This window comes from Hemitrygon akajei, chromosome 4 (genome assembly GCF_048418815.1).
Source record: "Hemitrygon akajei chromosome 4, sHemAka1.3, whole genome shotgun sequence".
Lineage (NCBI taxonomy): Eukaryota > Metazoa > Chordata > Chondrichthyes > Myliobatiformes > Dasyatidae > Hemitrygon > Hemitrygon akajei.
In genome coordinates this window covers 155,519,220-155,545,335 of record NC_133127.1, presented here as the reverse complement: position 1 = coordinate 155,545,335, position 26,116 = coordinate 155,519,220, and the positions used below count along the sequence as shown (strand labels likewise).

Genomic DNA, 26,116 nt, shown 5'->3' with positions numbered 1-26,116 from the left:
ATTGATGATCTTCAGGACATCGACAACAGTGGATTCCACAGTGCTGGTCTCAATGAATTTAAAGTGAAGTTTTACTGAACATAATCTCTGCATTGCACGTGTCTGTGAAGAGTGTTGCTTGTCACATCAGGTCAATTCTATTTCTTGCATTGGTCCTGAAGTAGGGTTGATTCTCTCTCTGTGACTCCACAGGTACTGCTCAACCCACTGAGTTCCTCGGGCATTTTTTTAATTGCTCCAGATCATGGCAGTCTGTTTCGACTAAATCTATTTCTTCTCAAGTAATGCCATGTAAAAACAAATCATTAATATCATATATTCAGCAGCAAACGTCTGTACTTCTGACCTTTATAATTGAAGGATAATCATTGATGAAGCTGCTGAAAGACATTTGGACGAAGGGCATTGACTTATTAACTCTTGTGTTATACCCTGAGATTGATGCAACTGCTGAATAGCCAAGATCTATATAAAATAGTATAAAGAACTTTACCTGCATTTAAAGTTCACTTTTGTGGACTGATAGAATTTTATTCATTAAATTTGGAGCACAATTTTAAATGATAATGACTCTGGAACAAAAAGATATATGTGAAGAACTGGATTAATATCAAGGAGTATACTTCCCTTTGTTAATTATTTCTTCTGTAAGTGATTCTAGGTCAAGCAATCCAGGCAAAAACTCCAGATATTGAATGAAAAACATTGAGAGATGCTAGGCACTGATATTAAGAGACCCTGACAATGGTACCAGCAATAAAAGATATAAGCACTGTGAGACAGACGTTGTGATGCCAGATAAAACAGACCCTGATACCAAGTAAAGAAACTTCAGCATTATTTAGAAAAAGACTGATACAGAGAATATCTGTAGTATTTACTTAATAAAGAGCCCATTCAGGAACTTGATAGCAGCATCTAGCATTGAGTAGAGGCCCACATATGAAAATGAAAATCTCCACTGTCCCTGAGGGACATTGCTACTATTTCTAAAGGAGAAACATAATTAAATTCTGACTTATTATCTCAATGTATTTAAGTATTTATTTCAGTAATGTAATTAATACAACAATAATAAAGCTTTATTACCACATTGTGAGGATTACTATTTAGATTTCTTTGTCACTAGCTTAAGCTAAAAATGCTTTTATATCGCTGAGGGAATTCTCCACAGCTGCCAGAATTTGAAGGATTAAACTGTTAATGAAAGTAATATTTTGTTTTCTTTCTGCTTAAACCTGCAAACCAACTGAAGTTCAAGCCTGGCCGTTCATTCTTCATGTAGCTCATTTGGCATTCCTTTTCATCTGTGCTCACTGGCGCTCTCTTGGTCTTTGGATCGTCAGTCTATCAGTTTACTGCTTGCAGTTCCGAACACATCTGATTACAAAGTTCAGCAATAGAATAATACCTTAATTATTGATGTTATGATTTGTGTGGTAGAGTAAGATATGTGATTAATGTCCTAAAAATTTGCATAGAAACTCAAGATCATAAGACATTGGAGTAGAATTAAGACATTTGGCCCATCTAATCTGTTCCACCATTTCATCATGGCTGATCAATTTCCTTCTCAGCCCCATTCTCCCATTCTTCTCTCAGTAACCTTTCATGCCCTGACCTGGCCTCCACAGCTGCCTGTGACAGCTAATTTCACAGATTCACCACCTTCTGGTTAAAGAAATTCCTCCCCCTCTCCATTCTAAATGGACATCCCTGTATTCTGGGGTTGTGCCCTACAGTCCTTGACTCCTCTACTACAGTAAACATCCTCTCCCTATCCACTCTATCTCGACCTTTCAACATCCACTAGGTTTCATTGAAAGTTTCTCTCATTTGAAATTGCAGCGAGTACAGGGCCAGAGCCATCAAATGCTCCTCATATGATGAGGTTTTTCAATCCTAGAATCATTTTCATGAACCTCCTTTCAACCCTCTCCATTGTCAATATAGCCCTTCTTAGATAAGGTGCCCAAAACTGCTCACAATACTCCAAGTGAGACCCCACTAATTCCTTATAAAGCCTCAGCATTACATCCTTGCTTTTATATTCTGGTCGTCTCAAAATGAATGCTGACATCGCATTTGCCTTCCTTCCTTACCACTGACTCAACTGGCAAGTTAACCTTTAGGGAATCCTACATAAGGACTCCCAACTCCCTTGGCACCTTGAATTTTCGAATGTTCTCCCCTTTTAGAAAATAGTCTACACTTTTATTCCTTCTACCAAAATGAATGGTCATACACTTTCTGACATTGTATTCCTTCTTCCATTTCTTTGCCCATTCTCATAATCTAAGTCCTTCTGCAGCCACCGGCTTCCTCCATATTACCTGCCCCTCCACCTGTCTTCATATCATCTGAAAACTTGTCCACAAGCATTCAATTCTGTCATTCCAAATCAATGAAATACAACATAAAAAGAAGCATTCCCAACACCAATCTCTGTGGAACACGTCACTGGCAGCCAATCAGAAAAGGCTCCCTTTATTCCCATTCTTTGCTTCTTGCCAATCAGCCAATGCTCCATTCATGCTAGTATCTTCCCAATAATACCATGGGTTTTTGTCTTGCTAAGCAGCCTCATGTGTGGCACCTTGTCAAAGTCCTTTTGAAAATCCAAGTACACAACATCCATCAATTCTCCTTTGTCCATCCTTTTGTTATTTCCTCAAATAATTTCAACGGGTTTGTCAGGCAAGATTTTCCCTTGCGCAAACCATGGTGACTTGAGCCCATTTTATTATGTGTCTCCAACTACCCTGAAACCTCTTCCTCAATGGTCAACTCCAATATCTTCCTAACCACTGAGATATGGCTAACTAGCCTATAATTTCCTTTCTTCTGCCTCCCTTCTTGAAGAGTGAAGTGACATTTACAATTTTCCAGTTTTCTGGAACCATGCCAGAATCTAGAGATTATTGAAAGATCATTACTAATGCCTCCACAAACTCTTCAGCCAACTCTTTCGGAACCCTTGGGTGTAGTACATCTGGTGCAGGTGACTTATCTACCTTCAGATCTTTTAGCTTCTCCCTAGTTATAGCAACTGCACTCACCTCCACACCCTGACACCCTTGAACATTCGGCATACTGCTAATGTCTTCCACAGTGAAGACTGATGCAAAATACTTATTTAGTTTGTCTGCTGTTCCCTCCATTACTATTCTTGCCTCTCTTTTACTCGTTATGTGAAAAAACATTTGGTTTCCTCTGACATTATTGGCTAGCTTGCCTTCAGATTTCATCTTTTCGCTCCTTGGGGCTTTTTTAGTTGCCTTCTGTTGCTTTTTAAAAGCTTCCCAATCCTCTAACTTCCCACTAATTTTGCTCTATTATATGCCCTCTCTTTCACTTTTATGTTGGCTTTGACTTCTCTTGTCAGGTAGGGTTGCATCATCCTGCCTTTGGAATACCTGTACTTGTTTGGGATGTATCTATTCCGTGCCACCTGAATTGCTCCCAGAAACTCCAGCCTTTGCTCCTCTTTCACCATCCCTGCTACTGTCCCCTTCCAATCAACTTTGGGTAGCTCCTCTCTCATGCCTCTGTAATTCCCTTTATTCCACTGATATATCTGACTTCAGCTTCTTCTTCTCAAATTGTAGGGTGAATTCTATCATTTTATGATCACTGTCTTCTTAAGGTTCCCTTACCTTTAAGCTCCCTAATCAGATCCAGTTCATTGCACAACACCCAATCCAGAATAGCTGATCTCCTAGTGAGCTCAACTACAAGCAACTCTAAAAAGCCATCTCGAAGGCACTCTACAAATTCTTCTCTTCGGATCTTAAATCAGCAACAACCTGATTTTCTAAATCTGCATACTGAAATCCCCCATGACTATCATAACACTGTCCTTCAGACATACCTTTTCTATCTCCTTTTGTAATTTGTACCCCACATTCTGGCTGCTGTTCAGACTCCCATCAGGGTCTTTTTGCCCTTGCAGTTCCTTAACTCTACCCACAACCAATCCTATGTCACCTCTTTCTAAGGATGTGATTTCATTTTTTTTTTTACCAACCAAGACACCCCACCACCTCTGTCCACCTGCCTGTCCTTTTGATAAAACGTGTTACCTTGGATATTTAGCTCCCAACTATAATCTTCTTTCAGCCGCAACTCAGTGATGCCTGCAATGTCGTACCTGCCGATCGCTAACCACACTACAAGATCATCTACAGGATATTGTCCCCGTTACAGTGCAACTCATTCAATTTTTCCCTCCCATCTGCCTGTCCTTTCTCACAGTCTCACTACACACTGCCTCTGCTTGTATACCAACTGCCTCATTCTCAGTCCTATCACTGTTTCCCATCCACCTGCCAAATCAGTTTAACCACCCTCAACAGTTCTGGCAAACCTGCTGGCAAGGATCGTAGCCCTCATCGGGTTCAGCTGTAACCTGTCCCTTTTGTACTGGTCTTACTTCCCAGAAGAGATCCCAATAATTCAGAAATCTGAAACCCTGCCCCCTGCACCAGTTCCTCAGCCACAGCCAACATTCAACTGCCAAATCAGCCTATTCTTACCCTCAATGGGGCATGGCACAAGCAGCAATCCACAGATTACTAGCCTAGAAGTCCTGCTTTTCAGCTTTCTACCTAGTTCTGTAAATATGCTCTTCAGGACCTCCTCGCTTTTCCTACCAATGACAATTAGTGCCAATATGTACTAAGACTTCTGGCTGCTCTCCCTTTAGAATGCTGTGGACCCAGTCCGAGATGTTCCTGACCCTGGCACCTGAGAGAAAAGAAACCATCCAGGTGTCCACAGAATCTCATGTCTACTCCTCTAACTATGGAATCCCCTATCACTCCTGCTGCAACGGGAAAGCTGGAAGGAAGAAGAAGCAGAGGCAGAGAGAGAATGAAAATGATAGATGGATTAGCATCCTGGTTAGAAACCAGGGAGGCAACAACTACAATTTGGAGGGTCAGGGACCGTGATGGATGGAGAGGCATGATCACCAATGCCGAAGGGCAAGGCACCTGAATGAATGAATCACTTCTGCAGTCGTCTTCTCTCCCCTTCCCTTCTGAGCCACAGCGCGAGAGACCTGATCGCCGTAGTCCTTCCCAACAGTATCCAAACTTATTCTTGAGGGGAATGGCCACAGGGGTATTCTGTACTAGTTACCCATTTCCTTTCCCTCTCTTGACCATCACCCAGGTACCGCTTCCTGCAACTTAGGGGTGACTACCTCCCTACAGCTCCTATCTGTCACCTCCTCAGTTTCCTGTAGGAGCTGAAGGTCATTGAGCTGTGACTCCAGTTCTCTAACATGTTCTCCGAGTTGCTGTGGACCTGGTGCAGACGTGGTTATGTGGGAGGCTGGAGGTCTCCCAGAATTCCCACATCTCACACAAAGAACTCAACACAGCCCTGGAGCCATCTTCACAACTCAATGTACTAACAGTTAAAGAACAAAGAATAAACTTACCTTATCCAAGCCTGTTGGGCCAAAGCCTCCCCACTCTAACAATAGTCCACTCACACAATGACCACTGCACTTGTCCCTGCCTTATTTTTATTTGCCCCTGCTATTGAATTGTGATTTGATTGGGCCCCCAGAAAACACTGAAAACCCACAAACGCTCATTTTTAAAATCTCACTCACGGACCTGTGAGTAGTCCTCTCTCTCGTTCCCAGTTTGACTGGGCTGCTGGAAAAGTACTCAATGTTCATGAATGTTCCTTTTTTAATCTCACTTACAGACCTGTAATTTCACAATATAATTAATATCTACTGTTTGACAATCATTTTTGGATCATTGTCTTGGCAAATGGAATCCAAAATCTGTAGGATATTACCTTAATCACATAATTGATTTGTGTTACAAAAAAAAGTAGATAATTTGGTTATTTCTATTAATTCAGCAAATGTTTAATAAGTCATTGTAAAATATTCACAGTGTACATTAGAATGCAAACAGAATTTATTTTGTGGATGTATATAATGTAATATTTAAATTGTTTTCTAAAATATTTTGAAGCCCTTCAAGAATAATGCAAACTCTATATTAGTTTATTAAGGAATTTCATTGCAGAATGGTACATAACGAAACAGGAGCAACTCTATGTTTACAGCTGTGTTTTTTTATAAATCATAAAATTACAAGGAGCTCCAATAGGTTTGAAAATTTTCTACATGAAAAATTAAAAGCTTTTTTTTTGAAAAGACCAAGACCATTGTTTTATGAAAGTGATGATAAACAGAATAAAGATTAAATTAACTATTTGTCTAATAAATCAGAGAAGTTTCTGGTCAAATCCATTTAACTTTTCTTCCACATGTTTAAAAAAAAGTTTTCTTCATGGTTTCATGCATTCTGTGTTTTCATCGGGTTTATTTTCAGAGATGTCTTTTGTTAGGTAAAATTATTAAATTCCCCTTTTCTACAGTATTCTTTGAATATTATAAAGAAGCACATTCACCTGCTGAAAAGCTTTGATCGTGACAGTGAAATTCTACCATTGAATCAAACCAATAACATTAAAGAAGTAACAAAAAGATGAGAAGCATCTAGTCAAAACGAGAAACAATTGTGTCAACAGAAATTTGATCATGTTTGATGCATTCAACAGTCATAAAGCAAGAGCTTTACTATCATTGTAGGGGCTCATTCTGTACAAGAAGGACATTACTCAGCATATTAGATGTCGCTCTTCTATTTGAAGCAGAGCACAGAGAGACTGGTAGACACAGGCTCTGTTGTTGGTTTCCTACACCATTCAAGTGAAGCTCAGTGCACATTTGAGAACCAACACTTCATTTGTTTGGAGAGACTTCCAGACTCAACAATGAATGCAACAATCTCATATAATGGTTCTTCTTTTCCAGTTAAGACACCTCTCAATGCATCTTTTGTTGATCTGTTTGCCCTTTTACTCTCAAAGTCAACTATGTTGTCATTTTTTATGTATGCTGTTTCAATCACTACCAAGACTTCCTTTACTGTCTTAATTTCCTCTTTCCTATTTTCTAAAATTTGTTAAACCTCTGACTTTATCTAGTTATAATGAAAGGTGTTAAATATTTTTCTCTCATTCCCTCCATAACTCAAGTTGCCAGCCATATAAGATTCTTTGAAACTCCCAGAACTGACAGCAGGGACTCTATCATGATGGATGCCACAGTTTGGTCAATGGATTTTATTATTCCGTGTTTGACACAGAAGACGCTGTTCCAAGGTAGAGTTGGACATTATCGTTCAGTTGCTAAGTCATTTCAATCCTTCCTCAGCCAGCAGCATGAATGCAATTTGTCCTGGTTTTGGTCTCTGTCTCTACACATCTTCCAGCTGTGCAGAGTAGAATTCTCGTGCATAGCTCAGGAAGTATAACAGGCTCAGATACCTTACAGACATAGTCACAAGAATATGGAACCATTTTTTGACAGCCCTCCACAGCTCCTTCCTCTTCATATCATTGTCATTGCACATAACACCATTAAAATAATGGCAAGTTATAAATGCCAGCTTCCTGGGAACCAACAAAGGGAGGCATTTTCATATGTTTTACTGTGCGATTTGGTCTGCAACAGAGACAACAAATATCCTCAACTGCAATGATAAAAAAAAGTTGCAAATATTCAACAAGTCAGAATCTGTGGAGCAGGAGCAGAGTTAACATTTCAAATCAGTAACATTTTATTGGAACTGAGGAAGATTATAAACAAAGTATGTTCCAATTTGCAGAGAAGGGGAGAAGTGAACAGAGAGAGAGAGAGCAAAAGGACACCGCCAGGGAACAGAGAGTGCATGCGCGGCCGACTGAAAGTGCGGGAAAGGGAGTTCGACCGAGTGGGAGAGTTTGTGGGAGGGGAAGGTTTTGAGGGAGAGGTAGAGTTTGAGGGACACGGAGGTTTTGAGACTGTGAGAGTTTTAAGGGCAAGAAGATTTCAGGGGAGGGAGAGAGTGCGGCAGTGGAGGGTTTGAGGGAGTGGTAGATTTTGAGGGATGTGGATATCTGGAGTGAGTGAGAGACTTTGAGGGATGAGGTGGCTATTGGGGCTGTGTTTGAGGGAAGAGGAAGGTTTAGGTGTGCCAGACTTTGAGGAATGTGGAGGGTTTGGCAGAGTTTGAAGGATGGGAAGGTTTTGGGGAATGAGAGTTTGAGGGATGAGGAATTTTTGGGGGAGTGTGGGAGGGGTTAAGGGAGTGAGAGTTTGAGGGACAGGGAGTGTTTGGGGAGAGATTGAGGGATGGGGAGGTTTTGGGGGAGTGCAAGAGTTTGAGGGACAGGGAAGGTTTGGGGGAGTGATTGAGGGACGGGAGATTTTGGGGAAGTGAGTGAGTTTGAAGAATGGGAAGGTTTTGGCAGAGTTTGGGACGGGGATGTTTGCGGGGAGTGAGGGTTTGAGGCATGGGGTGTTTGGGGGAGTGAGTTTTAGGGAAAGGAAGGTTTTGGGGGAGCGAAAGCATTTGAAGGACAGGAAAATTTTAACAAAGTGAGAGAGTTTGACAAAGGGGGAATTTTGAGGGAGAGAGTTTGAGGAACGGGTAAGTTTTGAGGGAGTGAGAGGGATACGATAGGGTTTTTAAAGAGACTTTTGGATGGGTACATGGAGCTTAGAAAAATAGAGGGCTATGGGTAAGCCTAGTAATTTCTAGGGTAGGGACATGTTCGGCACAATCTTGTGGGCTGAAGGGCCTATATTGTGCTGTAGGTTTTCTATGTTTCTATGTTTCAACAGAGTGGAAACCAAGAGGGGCAGGATAACACATTTAGTGGTGGCTGAGGGAGGATGCAATGGGCTTATTGAGCATAGCTGTATATTTCTGAGGAATTGTGCAGAAAAGCAGATGAATGAAAACAGAAAAGGAGTGAAAATTAATTCTGGAACTTTAAGATAAAACACATTGCAACTGGTGGAAATCTGAGACAAAACACAGAATACAAGGAGTGATCAACAAAATTTAGGTGGCATCTTTGGAACGCGAAAAAGATCTGATTTTGCACTGACATTGGAATTGTCTAATGGTACCTGAAATTATTGCGTCCTAAAGCCTGTAATGTGCCAAGTCAGTAAATGAAATGTTGTTCTTCAAAGCTAATTCCAATCGTTTCCTCCAGATCAAAGATGTAGCAAAGCAAACCCACATGTCTGCAGCCTATTCCTGTCTCTTTCTGAACTACATTGAACAATACTTGTTCTTCTCAGGACACACCTCCTCCCACAACCTCCCTTTAAAGGTACTGCCCCCTTCTACAGAATATTAAATTCTGTACAGCTTAGCTGCTATTTCTCAAATTGCTCACGTTTATGTCTGACTTCTTTCTTTTCACTAGTTCTCCATCTCAGCTCTTCCCCCTGCTTCTACTAAGTATTCCTCTCCATTATCTAAGTTTGTTTGGGGGCTAAGTCAAATGGTCCCTGAAAACAGACATGGTGATTGTGATGCACAATCATTGGTGTGAAGCTTCAATTGTAACTGAATGATTCCCTGACCAAAGGACTAACATCTCACACATTGTTTCTTGCTGACATCTGGTTGAGAGATTGCCTCAATGAATATCCTAGATGGAAATCTGTCTCTTCTTCCACTCCTCCTCCTCTTACTTCATCAAATTTGCCCTGCTCCAAATTTGCAAACCATATTGTATTCCAAGAGCACACAGGCGGATGTACTCTAGTCTGGGAGTGTCTGGTTTCTGTAGAGGGCTTATTTCAACATCATTTGTACTCACAGGGAACACCTGATGATGTATCCATGACCAGGAGTGACCAGTTTGTGCAAAGGCCTTCAGGTCATTCAGCACCTACCACATCAAAAGTAGTAGACTTTGGCAACTTGGAAAACTGCATGATGCATCAAACACTTGCAGACCCATTATCCACATCCAGGAGCTAACCCGTAAACTACGAACAATTTATTTAGCTAGCATGGTCCTTTCTACATTCCACTATGTGAGATTAAAAATGGGTGCAAACTGGAGGACAGAGCTGAACATAAATCAACATTGAATATCAGGAAAAAACACAAAATGCTGGCAGAACTCAGCAGGCCAGACAGCATCTATGGGAGGGGGTAGTGACAACGTTTCGGGCCGAAACCCTTGATGATGATGAAGGGTTTCGGCCCGAAACGTCGTCACTACTTCCTCCCATAGATGCTGTCTGGCCGGCTGAGTTCTGCCAGCATTTTGTGTTTTTATTTATTTCCAGCATCTGCAGATTCACTCGTGTTGCCTTTGAATATCAGGAGCAGTCTTCCATAAAAAGCTGAGTTTATCGTCTTAGATACAATACATATATGCACAGGAGTAATGAAAACACTTATCTGCAGCAGCATCACAAGCACAGAGTCATAGATCCATAGAGCACCACAACACAGAAACAGGCCCTTTGGCCCATCTAGTCTGAACTTGCAAATTATATAATCATGTAGCATCATATAAGCAGCATTCAAAAGAGAAACATAAATTATACATTTTTTACAAGAAAAAATGCAAATAGAACAAAAAACATGAAGTCAAATTTAGTGTAAAAAATCAATTTCAGTCATAGTGTTGCTAAATTCTAGTGACTAGCTGTGCTGGTTGGTTTCAGAACTGAATGGCTGAAGGGAAGTATCAGGTGATGTGGGACCTCAGGATTCTGTTCCTCCTGCAAGAAGACGGCATGGCCCAGATGTTTTGATGATGGATGTTCCCTTCTTGCGGGAGTGCCTCCTCTAGATATTACCAATGATGAGGAGGGATGTGCCCGTGATCGAGTCCACTACCCTCTGCAGCTTCTTGCTTCCCAGCGCATTCAAATCACTGTAACAGATCGTGATGCAACCAGTCAGAAAATGTTCAACAGTGCATCTGTAAACCCAATACCCTTGCCTGATGGGTTCTGTGTACCTGACAATGGGTGTGTATGGACCTGAATACTTTTGACTTCCAAGTGGAGAACAGTTATTCCAGTTTTGTGCCTTTCATACTTCGGGCTTAGTTTTGTTCCTTAAGTCAAGAATAGTGTTTAACTTCACAAGGGCACAGCCAGCTGGGGATCCAATGAATGGAAATCTAACCTACTGGGACAGCTGTTCCCCAACAAAATTACCAATTATTTTCATACATCCTACTGAAAGTAATCCTCGTCACGATGAGTGGGAAGTGTAATGCCAGATGGAGGATCTACTGTTTAGTATCCTTCCTTAAGTACACACAGCAGCTTCAAGCTGAAGTTATGTGCACTTTTTTTCTGAATGACGAATATCACACCAGCAGCAAGTACTCCAAAGTATTCTTCAAATTCTGTGACCTATTTGGGTTAGGATACAACTAAATTGGAGCTACCAGTAGTGAATTTCAGAACAGCTAATTTCCAGTTATGAAAAATATAATTGCAACTAACAGTATAACAAAATCAAATAGAGAAACAAATATTGTCACAAACATAAGGGAATCTGCGGATGCTGGAAATCCAAGGTAACATGCTTAAAATGCTGGAGGAATTCAGCAGGTCAGGCAGCAACTATGGAGAGGAGTAATAACTCTTCATGAAATGTCAACTCTTTATTCTTCTGCATCGATGCTGCCTGACCTCCAGCATTTTATGTGTGTTATTCAGTTGTCATAAACTAGGGAGTGAAACATGAATAGAGTCTTCTTTTTGTATTAGTTCAAGTTCAAGCTTACTGTCCTCATCTGTTAGCTGGGCTGCACAGTTGCTCAGTACCTGACCAGGTACATTATCCAGCTGCACAGCTCGGCGTGGGTTTACCCCGCGGGGGTAGATCCTCCTCACCTCAGCTGCGGCCAGATAGGGAACTGTTCCTTAGGGGGTGGGGGGGGGGACTTTCCTTAATGTCACATCACTCATCTTGTCAAGTCATGCACAGGAGGCATTATGGAAGCGAGATGTCACTTTCATCGACGTGCAGGGTAAACATGTAAGCTGTTATGGTTTGTATACCTTACCACATGCACCACGTGTCACAAAGGTGTCTGTGGATTTTCCAGGAGTGCTCATTCTTTGCTTTTCTGATGGTATGAGAGAGTGTGGCTTTTGTTGACTTTAGAGTCATCCTATCCCCCTCCCCCACTGTGCCCGAGCTGAAGGCAGCATCATGATCCCTAGGCAATGAGCCTCTGCGGTCAGCCATGATTTCTGGTTCAGTGTTCAACCTGCCAGGCCAAACCAGAAGTTTAACCTTCAACTCATATAAAAGTGTACTTAAACACAAGAGATTCTGCACTGGCTCGAAATCCAGAGACATGCTGGAGGAACGGGTCAAAGCAGCATCTATGGAACAGAATAAAGAGCCGTTGTTTTGAGGTGAAACCCTCCATCAGGGCTGTAAAGGAAGGGGGGAAGGAGCCAGATTAAGAAGGTGGAGGGAGGGGAAGGTGCAAGTTAGAAGTGCGATGTCAGGAGGTGACAGGGAAAAGGCACAGGGCTGAGGAATGGAATCTGACGGGAGAGTAAAGTGGACGATGGAAGAAAGGGAAGGAGGAGGGACACCAGGGAGAGGTGATAGGCAGGTGAGGTAAGAGGGGAGCCAGAATGGGGAACGTGTACTCTGTACACTGAATATAAAAGTCCATCCAGTTTAATTACATTCAAATATATAAAATGGCCAGCAATCCGTATTTTACCATTTTTTCATAGTACATACATCATAATTCTGGTTGACAAACAGTAAAATTACAAGGTTTAAAAGCATCTGTAAAACATTGTGGAAATGGCTTGAAATTATCACAGTGAAACTCAGCCAAAATGCTGCAAAGTTATGGATTATAGAGTGTGTTAAATTAAAAATTCAGAGGAGGACAAAACACCTTCAGCACCGTATACTTCAATGGTTTGTGATTCCTAGCTAATGACATGCTCTTTCAAATTGTTTTACCAGCAAACTATCTGTGGGGACAAAGGAATTGTCAACACTCCAAGCTGAAACTGTGCATCAAGACTGATAGTGGAGAGGGATGATGTCTAGTTTAAAGAGAAGGAAGGGAGAATTTGAAGGTCTCTTTTTTCAAGAAACTTAGCTTCCCTTCGACGAAAATTGTTGGAACCATCTCTTGTATCTCCTATGTTTCTCAGACTTCTTCTCTCACCCTACCTCTCCACCATCCAGCAATTTAAATAGCCTTTCCAGTTGAGACAAAGATTCATGTGCACCTCCTCCAACGTGAGTACTGCAAACAAGAGAAAATCTGCAGGTGCAGGAAATTCGATCAACTCAGCAGCCAGGCAGCATCTATGGAAAAAAGTACAGTACAGTCGACGTTTCAAGCCAAAACCCTTCGGCAGGACGCATCTACTGTTTACTGCATTCTGTGCTCCCGATGTGACCTCCTCAAAATCATGAAACCAAGTGAGGTCTGGACAAACAGAATCAGAATCAGAATCAGGTTTATTATCACCAGCATGTGATGTGAAACTTGTTAACTTAGCAGCAGCAGTTCAATGCAATACATAATATAGAAGAGAGAAAATAATAATAAATAAATCAATCATTTACAGCATACATATATTATATAGATGTAAAATGCAAAAAACGGAAATACTGTATATTTTTTAAAAGGTGAGCTAGTGTCCCAGGGTTCAATGTCCATTTAGGAATCGGATGGCAGAGGGGAAGCTGTTCCTGAATCGCTGAGTGTGTGCCTTCAGGCTTCTGTATCTCCTATCTGATGGTAACAGTGAGAAAAGGGCATGCCCTGGGTGCTGGAGGTCCTTAATAATGGACACTGCCTTTCTGAGACACCGCTCCCTAAAGATGTCCTGGGTACTTTGTTGGCTAGTGCCCAAGATGGAGCTGACTAGATTTACAACCCTCTGCAGCTTCTTTTGGTCCTGTGCAGTAGCCCCTCAATACCAGACAGTGATGCAGCCTGTCAGAATGCTCTCTACGGTATAACTATAGAAGCTTGTAAGTGTATTTATTGACATGCCAAATCTCTTCAAACTCCTAATGAGTTTGCCACTGTCTTGCCTTGTTTATAGCTACATTGATTTGTTGGGGCCAGGTTAGATCCTCAGAGATCTTGACACCCAGGAACTTGAAACTGCTCATTCTCTCCACTTCTGATCCCTCTATGAGGATTGGTATGTGTTCCTTTGTCTTACCCTTTCAGAAGTCCACAATCAGCTCTTTTATCTTATCGACATTGAGTGCCAGATTGTTGCTGCGGCACCACTCCACTAGTTGGCATATCTCACTCCTGTCTGCCCTCTCGTCACCACCTGAGATTCTACCACCAATGGTTGTATCATTAGCAAATTTATAGGTGGTATTTGAGCTTTGCCTAGTCACACAGTTATGTGTATATAGAGAATAGAGCAGTGGGCTAAGCATACACCCCTGAGGTGTCCCAGTGTTGATCATCAGTGAGGAGGATATGTTATCTCCAAACTGCACAGATAGTGGTCTTCTGGTTAGGAAGCCGAGGATCCAATTGCAGAGGGAGATACAGAGGCCCAGGTTCTGCAACTTCTCAATCAGGATTGTGGGAATGATGGTATTAAATGCTGATCTATAGTTGATGAACAGCATCCTGATGTGGGTGTTTGTGTTGTCCAGGTGGTCTAAAGCCCTGTGGAGAGCCATTGAGATTGCATCTGCCATTGACCTATTGTGGTGATAGGCAAATTGCAATGGGTCCAGGTCCTTGCTGAGGCAGGAGTTCAGTCTAGTCATGACCAACCCCTCAAAGCATTTCATCACTGTTGATGTGAGTGCTACCGGGCGATAGTCATTAAGGCAGCTCACATTATTCTCCTTAGGCACTGGTATAATTGTTGTGTTTTTGAAGCAAATGGGAACTTCCGCCCGTAGCAGTGAGAGGTTGAAATATGGCAAGTGGCAAAGCACCTATGTTCTGTCCACAAGTTACACCGAGCTCCCAATTTCATCCATTTCAAATTGTCTTCGCATTCTCATACTGGTCTGTCCATCCTGTGTCTCCTCCACAGCTAGAGGGAACCCCAATGTAAACTAGAGGAATAACTCCTGTTGTCTACAACAGTGAGTTTTCCCAGTTTAGTTTAAAACCCCCTCCCCTGATGCTGATCTTCCTACTTTCCCATCACTTTCTTGTCTCCTTTCCCATCTTCATCCCTCTCCCCTTCCTGTTTCAAATCCACCCAACACTCACACACATTCACACTTCGCTCCCAGGCTTCCCATGCACATTTAGTTTAGCTTTTGTCTGCCATTCACATCTCCTCTAATGAAGCTTGCTTTACTTATCAGATTCCAGATTGCCTTTGTCTTCCTGTTTATCACCCTGAAGCAGCTGAATCCAACAAACACCACCCCCATCTTCTTCCATCTGCCTCATCTTTTTTCTGTCTGCCTTCCCCCCCCCCCCCCCACCCTCAGTTCACCAACCACCTCAGGCTCCTGACTCACCATGCCCCTTCTCCTCTTTATACTGGGCAACTCCCCTCTCCTTTCTAAAACCCTTCTGAGGAAGGGTTTTGACCTGAAAGTCAACAATTCTACCTCCCCACAGATGCTGTTCAACCAAATGATTTTCTCCAGCATATTCTTTGTTGCTCTAAATCTCAGTTTCTCGTGCCTGATGTCTCACGTCTTGTCTGAAATTAACTAGCAGTGGTCATCTAAATTTATTTTGGTGTAGTGTCCTGTTTCCTTGGAAATGCCAGAGGAGTCAGATTCAGTTTATTGTCATTTATAAACCACAAATACAATGCAGTTAAAAAATGAGACAACATTCTCCGGAATGGTATCGCGAAAAAGCACAAAACAGACCACACAAGAAAAGCCACATAACACGAGTGAATCTGCAGATGCTGGAAATAAATAAAAACACAAAATGCTGGCAGAACTCAGCAGGCCAGACAGCATCTATGGGAGGAGGTAGTGACGACGTTTCAGGCCGAAACCCTTCATCAGGAGTGAAGTGAACCACATAACGTTTGGTAATCCCCATTCCGGAGTCTGGAGAGGCTGCTGCGTATCGATATCGCACTACTGTCTTAGCACGTTCCCCGGAAAGGAACTACAAATCCATCAGACAAACCTAAAGCTATATATAGATGCAAAGCTATATATGGTTTTATATATATATATTCCAAGACCATCAATTCCCAGCTCCTGAAACTGCATACTTACATCTGGGCTCTCATACTGGAACAGAAGACAGTCCATAGAGGCTTTCCAATATGGGTCAGTAGATACTTGCACTGCTATTATCACACCAACTATCTTTACGAATAAGTAGAAGAGATGGACATAATTCTCCATATCTCTATTTCCAATCCAGAGGAGAAATTACTGAGCAGCAACAAATTGTTGGAAGCCTTGCTCTGTGCTGTTTTAATCTAATTCCACACATGTAGAAATGCACTATTAGTAGACCTAAGCACATTACATATAAAAGTGATAGCACACTTAGTGGTGTTTCCAAAAGTCAGTTCCAAATGATGCTTCCAGTTCTGGGGATGAGTTTTAGGAAACCTAGAGAAAAGAGGTTCCTGCTGCGAGGCACCCCAAATACTGGGTAGTGTTGGTCAGAGTCTGCAGAGTTCTGCCTGACTTTGTACTTCACTTCAGAAGGACCAAAAGAAACCAATTTCTGCAAGATGGGCTGAAAGTTTGTCCAACGGTTATGAAAATGGCACCTCTGTTCACTCTCCCACAATACACGGATCACTCGACATATTCTCAAATTATTATATAAACTGCGGGTGCTGAGCTACCTATTGGTAATTTTAGAAAATTAAGCTCTAACAGCCCCTAAACTGGCCTTCAAGCAAAGTGTTTGTGAATAGTACAAACACTCCAGTCTTTTTCATTTGTGATCCATGCTACACTATCTTTTTGTCTTACAATTCATTACATACTTAGAATGGTTCTATCTGAAGTAGCTATTTAGTAGAGATATAGAGTGTAGTTAGATCATTTCACTGCAACTGGAAACTGTTAAAGATAAAAACCTTTAGAAATTCATTGGTAGTTGATAGTGCTGAATGCACTCAATATTATCAATTGCAAGTTGTGTTCCATTGATTCAATAGCACACTACTAGTAAACTAGTACACTAGTACACTAGAGTGTTGGGGTGTTCAGGGTTATCACTCATAGGAAAGGCTGAGGAAATTGGGAGGATGGCAAAGGGAAGAGAGGAAAATATAAGGGAAGGTTTGTACCACTGACAAACTCAGGAGAGATTTTTAGCATTAAATTAGCTTAGATTTCAGCATGGACAGTGCAAAAGTGATATTGAAAAAAGATATGAGAGATATTATCAGCAAGCGTTCAATGGAATTACAGAGGCACGAGAGAGAAGCTTGCCCAGATGGATTGGATTGGAGGATGATACAGGCAGGGATGAGGGCAGAACGCAGAGATGGCTGAAGTTTCTGGGAGTAGTTCAAAAGGTGCAGAACAGATATGTCCCACAGAAGAAGTTGTTCTCAGATGGGAGGGGTAGGCTACCATGGTGAAAAAGGGAAGTTAAGGACTGTAAAAGCCAAGGGAAGGGCATATAAGGTAGCAAAAGTGATCATTGGAAAGCTTTTAAAATCCAACAAAAAGCAACTAAGAAAGCTATAAGAAGGGAAAAAAATGAAATACAAGGGCAAACTAGCCAATAATATAAAGCAGGATACTAAAAGTATTTTCAGTTATATAAAGAGTTAAAGAGAGGTGAGAGTTGATATTGGTCCACTGGTAAATGATGCAGGTATGGTAGTAATTGGGGACAAAGAAATGGCAGATGAACTTAATGGGTTCCTTGCATCAGACTTCACTGTGGAAGACACTAGCAGTGTGCCAGAGGTCCGTGAGTGTCAGGGAGCAGGAGTGAGTGCCATTGCGATTACAAAGGAAAAATTACTAGGCAAACTGAAAGGTCTTAAGGTGGATAAGTCACCTGGACCAGATGGACTACATCCCAGAGTACTGAAAGAGGTTGCTGAAAAGATAATGAATGCATTACTCAACTGAGATCTTTCAAGAATCACTTGATTCTGGTATGGTCCTGGAGGACTGGAAGATTATAAATGTCACTCCACTCTTTAAGAAGGGAGGAAGGCAAAAGAAAGGAAATTTTAGGCCAATTAGCCTAACTTCAGTGGTTGGGAAAGTGTTGGAGTCTATTATTAAGGATGAGGTTTCAGGGTGCTTGTAGACTAATGATAAAATAAGTCGGAGTCAGAATGGTTTCTGTAAAGGGAAATCTTGCCTGACAAATCTGTTGGAGGTTTTGAGGAAGTAACAAGCAGGGTGGACAAAGGAGAGGTAATGGATGTCATTTACTTGAATTTGCAGAAGACATTTGATAAGGCGCCACACATGAGATCCTATCACCTTAACAAGAGGAAATCCTATGGTGTTACAAGAAAGATATTGGCATGGATAGAGGAATGGCAGACAGACGGGAGGCAGTGAGCGGGTATAAAGGGGTTTTTTTCTGGTCGGCTGCCATTTCCTCAGGGATCAGTGTTGGGACCGCTACTTCTCACATTGTTTGTCAATGACTTAGTTCATGGAATTTATGGCTTTGTTGCAAAGTTTGTGGATGATATGAAGACAGGTGGAGGAGTATTGAATCAGAGAGAAGTGAATCCGTGGAATGCTCTGCCAAGACAGAAGTTGATAATTTTCTGATTGGTCAGGGCATCAAACGATATGGCAAGAATGCAGGCGTATGGGGTTGAGTGAAATCGGGATCAGACATGATGGTATGGCGGAGAAGACTTAATGGGCTGATTCTGATCCTGCATCTTATACTCTAATGCAGCACACTATTCTGCTGAAACATTCTTCCTGATACACCTATAATTTTGCAGTTAAGATGTAAAGAAAGCAGACAGGCCATTGACAACTGAGACCAAAACTTAATTCATTCTCAGCTGCTGGGTATGATGTGCAGAGAATATTTTACAGAAAGGGCAATCCAAAAGAATCAGGTGGTGATAATTCTGAGAGTCAATGAGTGGGGAATCAGAGAAAATATACTATATAATCAGAGAGTCATTAAGTGGAGTTTGCAATCTCCTCTCCTTTCTCTCAGATCCCACATACAGACCATTCAAAAGTTAGAAAACACTACCTTACACTGCTGGTTAAGATATGGAACTGTCTCCAACAAAAAGCCATTAATTTTTGTTTATTGAACAATTGTGATTGATTACTGTAGTTAGTTAGACTGTTAAGGCGGATGTATCCAAATAGGACGATAATTTCAATGAAATGGATGATGTTATCAAGCTAGGACCAACATCGATATTATGTGTTGCTCTTGTTTTAGGATGTTTAGTTACTTTCATATATTTGCTATTTATTATATTGAAATCATTGTTTTAAAAAAGCTTTGCTGGAAATACAAATGCTCAGTAGGACAAACATTGCAAACCTCCAAGGTATTTAGGACTCTAGGTATTTGACTTCTTATTTGTTTGTCCAGTGAGTGCTATCCTGACTGGGTCAACTAAATTGGCATTTTCAGCCGGGCAACCTCCACATGATACGCAGATTTCTTAAAGTATGTGGCGGAGTCTCGGCTCGCCTTATAAAAGCGCATTCCCGTGCGCTCTTGGACTGCTGCGTCATTCAGGTAAGTCGTCACGGGAGTTGGGAGAGTGGACCGGTTTTAAAGTGAGCACTGAAACTAATTTAATTTCATTCTTGGATTTCGCGAGAAGGTGCTTACTTTTCTGGACAGGAAGTGGTGAGTTGTTTTTGAAGGGAAATGGGAACTGAGGTTAGACCAGGGAGGTGTGTGCAAAGTTCCTTCGTGAAGCTGAAGGCGACTGAACCTTTTGAAACTTGCGGCTTTTGCTAGAAGTCCGAGCTTCGCCTTCAACAAGTTCACATTGTTGAAACTTATTCAATATAACGCTAGTTTAAAACTTTTAATATGTGATTAATTTGAACGGTTCTTAACTCCACTTTTATAATTCCTTATCTGATTTTTCGTGTAAACTACGGAAAGTGGTTGAGAATTTCGCGGTTAAACGTGGGGTGCAGAGTTAGGACTGATTTCCTGTTGCATTCTGTCGCAAACTTAGTATTGAATTTCCAAATTGGCGAATAACTGTTTAGCTGCTTGTAATAACGCTTAAAGTCTCAGTCTGGATTGTTTTGACGGTTACCTTTAATGAGATTTTAAATTTAATTGCGTCATTTAGTCTTAATGGACTGTCGATTAGCTATGTTAGCTGCCATTAACTTACGAATGGCGAGCGTTAATGATGGACGTTAAGAATTTTTGTTACGAGCCTATCGGCTGAAGCACCGGCTTTCGTTAATCAGCGCCTCAATAAACGGTTAACTTTAAAAGCTAAACAATCTCCGAATCTTCCCAGACCCAAGTGCTTGGGGTTTGAGTAAATAAAACTAGTGTTTCTCTGAACAATAGTTCGCTGCCTTAGATACTCGCGGACTTTGACCGGAACGGTATTTTTTTTCTACTTTTGTAACGTCTGAATCGGGATCGGCTAACTGCAAAGTAGTGTGGGCAGGTAATACTCCCGGACACTTGTTGTTTCTCTGACTAAACTTAACGAATAACTAACTCGTAAAACTGGACACTCGTTAGTTTGTGCAACGCACTCCAAACGTGTCATTATCCGACCTGGACATGTGCATTCTGGGGCGCTCTTGTTGACTGGCGCCATCCCCCGACGTGTAAATTTGAACAGTTGTATCTTAAGATGGCTTGTAGGTATAAAATTTTGTTTGATATTGAATGTCTAAAAGACAGAATTGCAAATGTGATTTCCATCTCGGAGTAAGTGGGGGTTTGAAACGTATTACGGCTGGCCGTACTGTGAATATAATTCTCTTCTTTAACAGAAGACGTTCTTAAGAAGATCTCTAACGTGTAGTTAGTGAAATCACCTTTGTGTGGGCGATGGAGTAATTGTATTTTTGAGGATGTGGATCTTGAGAGTTAAAGTACTTTTCAAAAGTAACTACATTATTTTGATGTCCTTGTAATTTTGGTCTTCACCTTGTTCCCTTGTAGGTCTGCCTAAAGCTAGGAGATGAATTGGGGACAACTGCACCTTATCCTGGGAGGCGTCAACAGATACTCCACCAGCATCGGAAAAATATGGTTGACGGTGATCTTCGTCTTCAGAATCATGATTCTGGTGGTGGCTGCGGAAAGTGTTTGGGGTGATGAGCAGTCGGACTTCACCTGCAATACCCTCCAGCCAGGCTGTAAGAACGTGTGTTATGATCAGTTCTTCCCAATGTCTCACATCAGGCTTTGGTGCCTCCAGCTCATCTTCATCTCCACCCCTGCCCTTCTCGTCTCCCTGCACGTCGCCTACAAGCGGAACGAAGAGAAGCGGTCTTTAGAGAAACGGCAGGGTTTCTTGAAAAAGGAAGAAATCGACGCCTTGAAGAAACGGAAGATGCGTATAGTGGGTGCTTTTTGGTGGACCTACGTCATCAGCATCTTCTTTCGAGTAATCTTTGAAACTGTTTTCACGTACATGGTGTATTTTCTGTACGGCGGGTTTCGGATGGCCCGTCTGGTTAAGTGCAGCTCTTGGCCCTGTCCCAACACCGTTGACTGCTTTATCTCCAGGCCAACGGAGAAAACGGTCTTCACCATTTTCATGATTGTGGTTTCTGGCATCTGTGTGCTTTTAAATGTGGCCGAGTTGTCTTATTTGATGGTGAAGGCCTGCACAAGGCAGATGTGTTGTAAACAACACCCCCGCCATTTGTCCAGGAGGCAAGAGAATCAACAGAATGAGATGAACGAACTGATGTGTCAGCAAACGGCCTTGGAGCTGAGCAAATCTCCTTCAGGCACTCACTGCACCAATTAACCCCGCCCCAGCACCGAGAGACTCAGTGATGTTCCATTTGCAAGAGTTCGATATCGCCTTGGTTTTAATTTCTGACTGACACAGCATCTTTTAGTACCAGGAAGGTGCTTAAGCACGCACTTCGCACCAACTTAAGCACGTTTAACAGGTTGAATTCGCGATGCCTTGCAATTACAGTATTAATGTGCAGAGTGGAGAAACCGAGTCTTATTCTGAACTTGACCGTGTACTTAAGCCTAAACTGTAACCAATATCTCTAAGATGCATGCTAGCAGGTTGTTTTATCTACGGATTTGTAGTGTTCAATGCTGCAAAGTTTCGCGTTCAATACACTCGTAAATCATTGCAAAGCTGCGGAGCGTCCTATCCGTGCCACGACCACTAGGGGGCGCGCGCTCCTAGGACTTGGCGAATCCAAGCTTTGAACAATAAAATTCTTCACGTCCGCGTGCTCTGTACTCTTTGTTATCAAACGTGTTGGGAATCTGCTTCCAAATGCCAATCAAATCTCAATTAATTAACGAGGTTGTAAACAGGAGCAACTTTAGCGGAGGGTTTAATATTTCTGTCGCTGACTATTTTTAACAAACTCTATGTAGAGGAGTACGGGTACAAGAATGTCCTGACTTTCAAGTGGAATGCTTCTCGCTACTTGTACTTGGTTCGGGACTTTAAATGGTTTTCGACAGGGCAATTTTAGTTTATTCTTGGGTTAAATTTTGCTCCATTCACAAGGTTAACGAGCATTAGTGGGTCTAAAAAATCAGCATTTTCTCAATTTTGGGATCAGGAATATTTAAATTGCAATGGCCTACTTGTTCAGTTGCAATAAAAGTAACTGAATTTGTTAACATTTCTTACTGGAAGAATAATTCACAATAGAACGCTTAAATGGGGTTGCGACAGCTCAAATTTACAGCTCAGCTACAGGTTAATTGAGAACTTGAAGCTAGCTGATTTACAATGCTGGCTCTGGAGACACAATGACCAACTTGGCCATGCAACATGAAAATTGTGGCTAATGTTGCAGTAGGATATAGCTAGATGCTTTAGAAAAGTGAGCATGATAATTAAGCAATTGTCTTTGGTTTATTTTCAGTACAATTACTGATTAAAGAACAATAACCTTCAATTACAAAATACAAAGCTACACTTGCTCAGATCTAGTTTAGCTGTATAGAAGTTGTAGTGTTGGGACTCGCTTGTTAAACATTAGATGAGTTGAGTGGATGTTGGTAATCATTCTCCGGGTTTGCTCTAGTGCATATTAATCCCTTTCACCTCAATTACATACAACTAGTTGCTTCATTGGAGTTAAGTTATCCTGGTGTAATCTGATTGGGCTCTTGCTCCCTTGTGCAAATTGGTACACCAACCAATCTATAGATACCACCATCTATAGACTAAATTGCTTAAGTCTGCTCCTATACCTTAAGTCTGCTCAGCCCTTTCATGACTGATCCAATTTACCTCCTGGCCCCAATCTCCTGCATTCTCCCCACATGCCTGACCAATCAAACCTTGCTGCCCATGTTCAACCCATTCTATGGTAATTGTACATTGAATATTCTCAAACAAGGCTCATTTAGCAAAAGGAAGTCATGATGTACACTAGACTGTTTGCAATAGAATGGGAGGGGCTAGAGTTGAATACAATGGTCTATGCTTTTCTGTTTAACTCGGCATTGGCTTTAATTGCCATTTATTTGTTCAACTTTGCTAATCAATGAAATACAACATAGAAACAAGCCCTTCCATTCATCTATCCAACCAACCAAGTTGTAATATTTTATTCTAAACTTTCCTATCAAAGCACCTGTTTACTGTCTTTTAAACACTTTAATTGGACCTATCTCTACATCTGCCTCTGAGGGAGCTTACTCCATATTCCCACCACCCTCATGAGAAAAGTTTTCCTTTTAAATTTGCTTTGACTCTTCTGCACAAGGGGGAAGACTGATCACCAGCCCTCAGATTTTCTATTAAGTTCATTCTGCAGCTTCCTGTGCTTGAGTGGTGGGTGAATAAACCCCACAATGGATGTCGCTGCAGGCCCAGTACCATCCATAAATATTTTCCACCCTTTGCAGCTTAATAGCACAACACTCTGCATGATCACACCAACTGTATAATTATAAAAAGGCATCTTAACTCCTGTATTCACTGCCCTGATGGCTGAAGGAGTGCTTATCAACCTGTCTGCCCATGTTGTCACTACCTATAATCAGCTTGAATTTTAAAGCTTGGTATCTGAAAACTGGAATGTAGTGTAAAATTGCTGTTGACTGCTCACATTATTCTACTTTAGAGAATAAGGCAATGGGTTTAAAAACAAGGCAATTTAAATTGAGTGGCTTTTTGGGTGAAGTGAGACGGAAGTGCATAGATATCAGACATCGTCACTGCTTCTGTTCGAAAGGGAAGAGCAATTGTCCATTGCCAAGTGGTAGAAATAAACACCTGAGAAAGATGATGCATTCTTGAGTGGAATTGGGGATGGGGGGGGGGGGGGGAATAACTCAAGTGAAAATAAGGGTGCATTGAATGTACAGGTTACGAGAGGCTTTGAAAGATAGATAGATAGATACTTTATTCATCCCCATGGGGAAATTCAACTTTTTTCCAATGTCCCATACACTTGTTGTAGCAAAACTAATTACATACAATACTTAACTCAGTAAAAAATATGATATGCATCTAAATCACTATCTCAAAAAGCATTAATAATAGCTTTTAAAAAGTTCTTAAGTCCTGGCGGTAGAATTGTAAAGCCTAATGGCATTGGGGATGTCAGTAAGATTGACTGGCAAGCTGAAGGGAAGTGTTTTATGTTTTTAAAAATTTGCTTTCTAACACTGCCATGATTTCAGGAATCTGTTACATTAAACAATGGGTTTATTGCTGTAACAAATCCAAAATTAAACCAGGCAATGCTGCCTGGCCTGCTGTGTTCCACCAGTATTTTGTGTGTTGTTTGAATTTCCAGCATCTGCAGATTTCCTCGTGTTAGCACCTCGAGTGAACCATGTTCTAGAACTGTGTGGGGCGGGGGCAAGTATGCTGGGAGGAGAAGCATTAACACTAAGCAGTCAAAGAACGTGAATGCAAAATTGGGGTGGGGGCAGTAGTGAGAATGAATTTAACACTAACTTCTGTTCTTACTAATGCTTGATCAAAACTTTTATCCTGTGTCAAACTTGGGTGAGAGGTTAACAAACTGCATACGTGCACTGCTCCTGACCTACTGAGTAATTCTCTTACTTACAGCATTTCATTTATTTCTGTCAAATTGTTCATACTATCTAGAATTTACAACATCATAGCTGAGGCAAGACCCTCAATTGCAAGTTCTGAGGAAAAACTTACCATTATTTGATAAATATTTGAAGCGTTGTCATTGGTTATCTATAAAACCTTCAATTGAAAGTGGAACATAAGTGAATGCCCATGCTGAATCTCCTCACTAACATGAGCATTGTCGAAATGAGCCCAGGCTGTGGTTCTCAGTGGGATATATAGATCATTTCTACCATGTAGGTTTTTGCCTCCAACCTTTCTCTTATCAGTCGTATGGCTGGAGTATAATTTGTAGTATTGGGAAGTGTGAATCAGAAGTTGGAATAAATGTCTTTCTCAGACTAGAAGGATGCAACTAGTGGACTGTGCTAAGGGCTGGTTATTGAATGTTAATTCTAAGGGGCTGCATTTCTAAAATGGAAGTATTTTTACATTATATCTGCTGTTGGTGAGACCATACCAGGTGCACTATACAATTGTCTCCTTATTTAAAGGTGTGCCAGCACTGGAGGCAAGAAATGAATTTGGTGGCATGTTGAAGGTACTGGGAATTCTGGAAAATGATCCATTTAAGATTAAAACAACATTTATATTCAAAGTACTTGTGCAGAATACAACCCTGAAATTTGTCTTCCCCACAGACAGTCATGAAACAAAGAACCATGGAACCAACTCTTTCAAAGGAAAACATCAAGCCCCCTCCCCTGCACGTGTGCAACAAAATAATGCAAATGCAACAAAACATGATCAAAAACAGAATATAGAACACCAAAAGCCTTTTTTCAGTACAGTTCAGCTTAGTGTTCATTAGGTGGGAGCTGTAGGATGGAAAGTGTCAGTGATTCTGGGTGGGAAGTGAAGCAAGAACAGAAGTGGAAAATCAAATGCCCTGTGTGAAGGAGAAGACGTAGTTGAGGAAAGATATAAGAAAACATGGTGGATGTATGATACAAACACTAATGTTCAGTGATAATGTGATTAGTTCTTTATAGGAAGAAAGGTGAGAATGAGTCCATGAGTTAAAGCCATGTCTTTCAGACGACTGCATCTATCATC

The 26,116-nt window shown here is 41.4% G+C and overlaps 1 protein-coding gene across 5 annotated transcripts; it reads left to right on the top strand.

The window, feature by feature from the left end:
- The first annotated feature begins 19,446 nt into the window (after nucleotides 1–19,446).
- gjb8 (gap junction protein beta 8) lies at nucleotides 19,447–24,721 on the top strand. Of its 5 annotated transcripts, none has more exons than XM_073043691.1 (2): nucleotides 19,447–19,533; nucleotides 20,947–24,721. In XM_073043691.1, the coding sequence occupies exon 2, from the start codon at nucleotides 20,966–20,968 to the stop codon at nucleotides 21,761–21,763; it is 798 nt and encodes a 265-aa protein (XP_072899792.1). In that variant the 5' UTR covers nucleotides 19,447–19,533; nucleotides 20,947–20,965; the 3' UTR covers nucleotides 21,764–24,721. The 5 variants fall into 5 exon arrangements, with proteins under 5 accessions (XP_072899792.1, XP_072899788.1, XP_072899789.1 ...); XM_073043687.1 differs by having other exon boundaries at nucleotides 19,533–19,647; XM_073043688.1 differs by lacking the exon at nucleotides 19,447–19,533 and adding an exon at nucleotides 19,710–20,440.
- The last annotated feature ends 1,395 nt before the right edge of the window (nucleotides 24,722–26,116 follow it).

What these genes read in the sequence shown, in the direction of transcription:
- gjb8 (XM_073043691.1), top strand. Translation starts at nt 20,966, where the DNA reads ATGAATTGGGGACAACTGCACCTTATCCTGGGAGGCGTCAACAGATAC.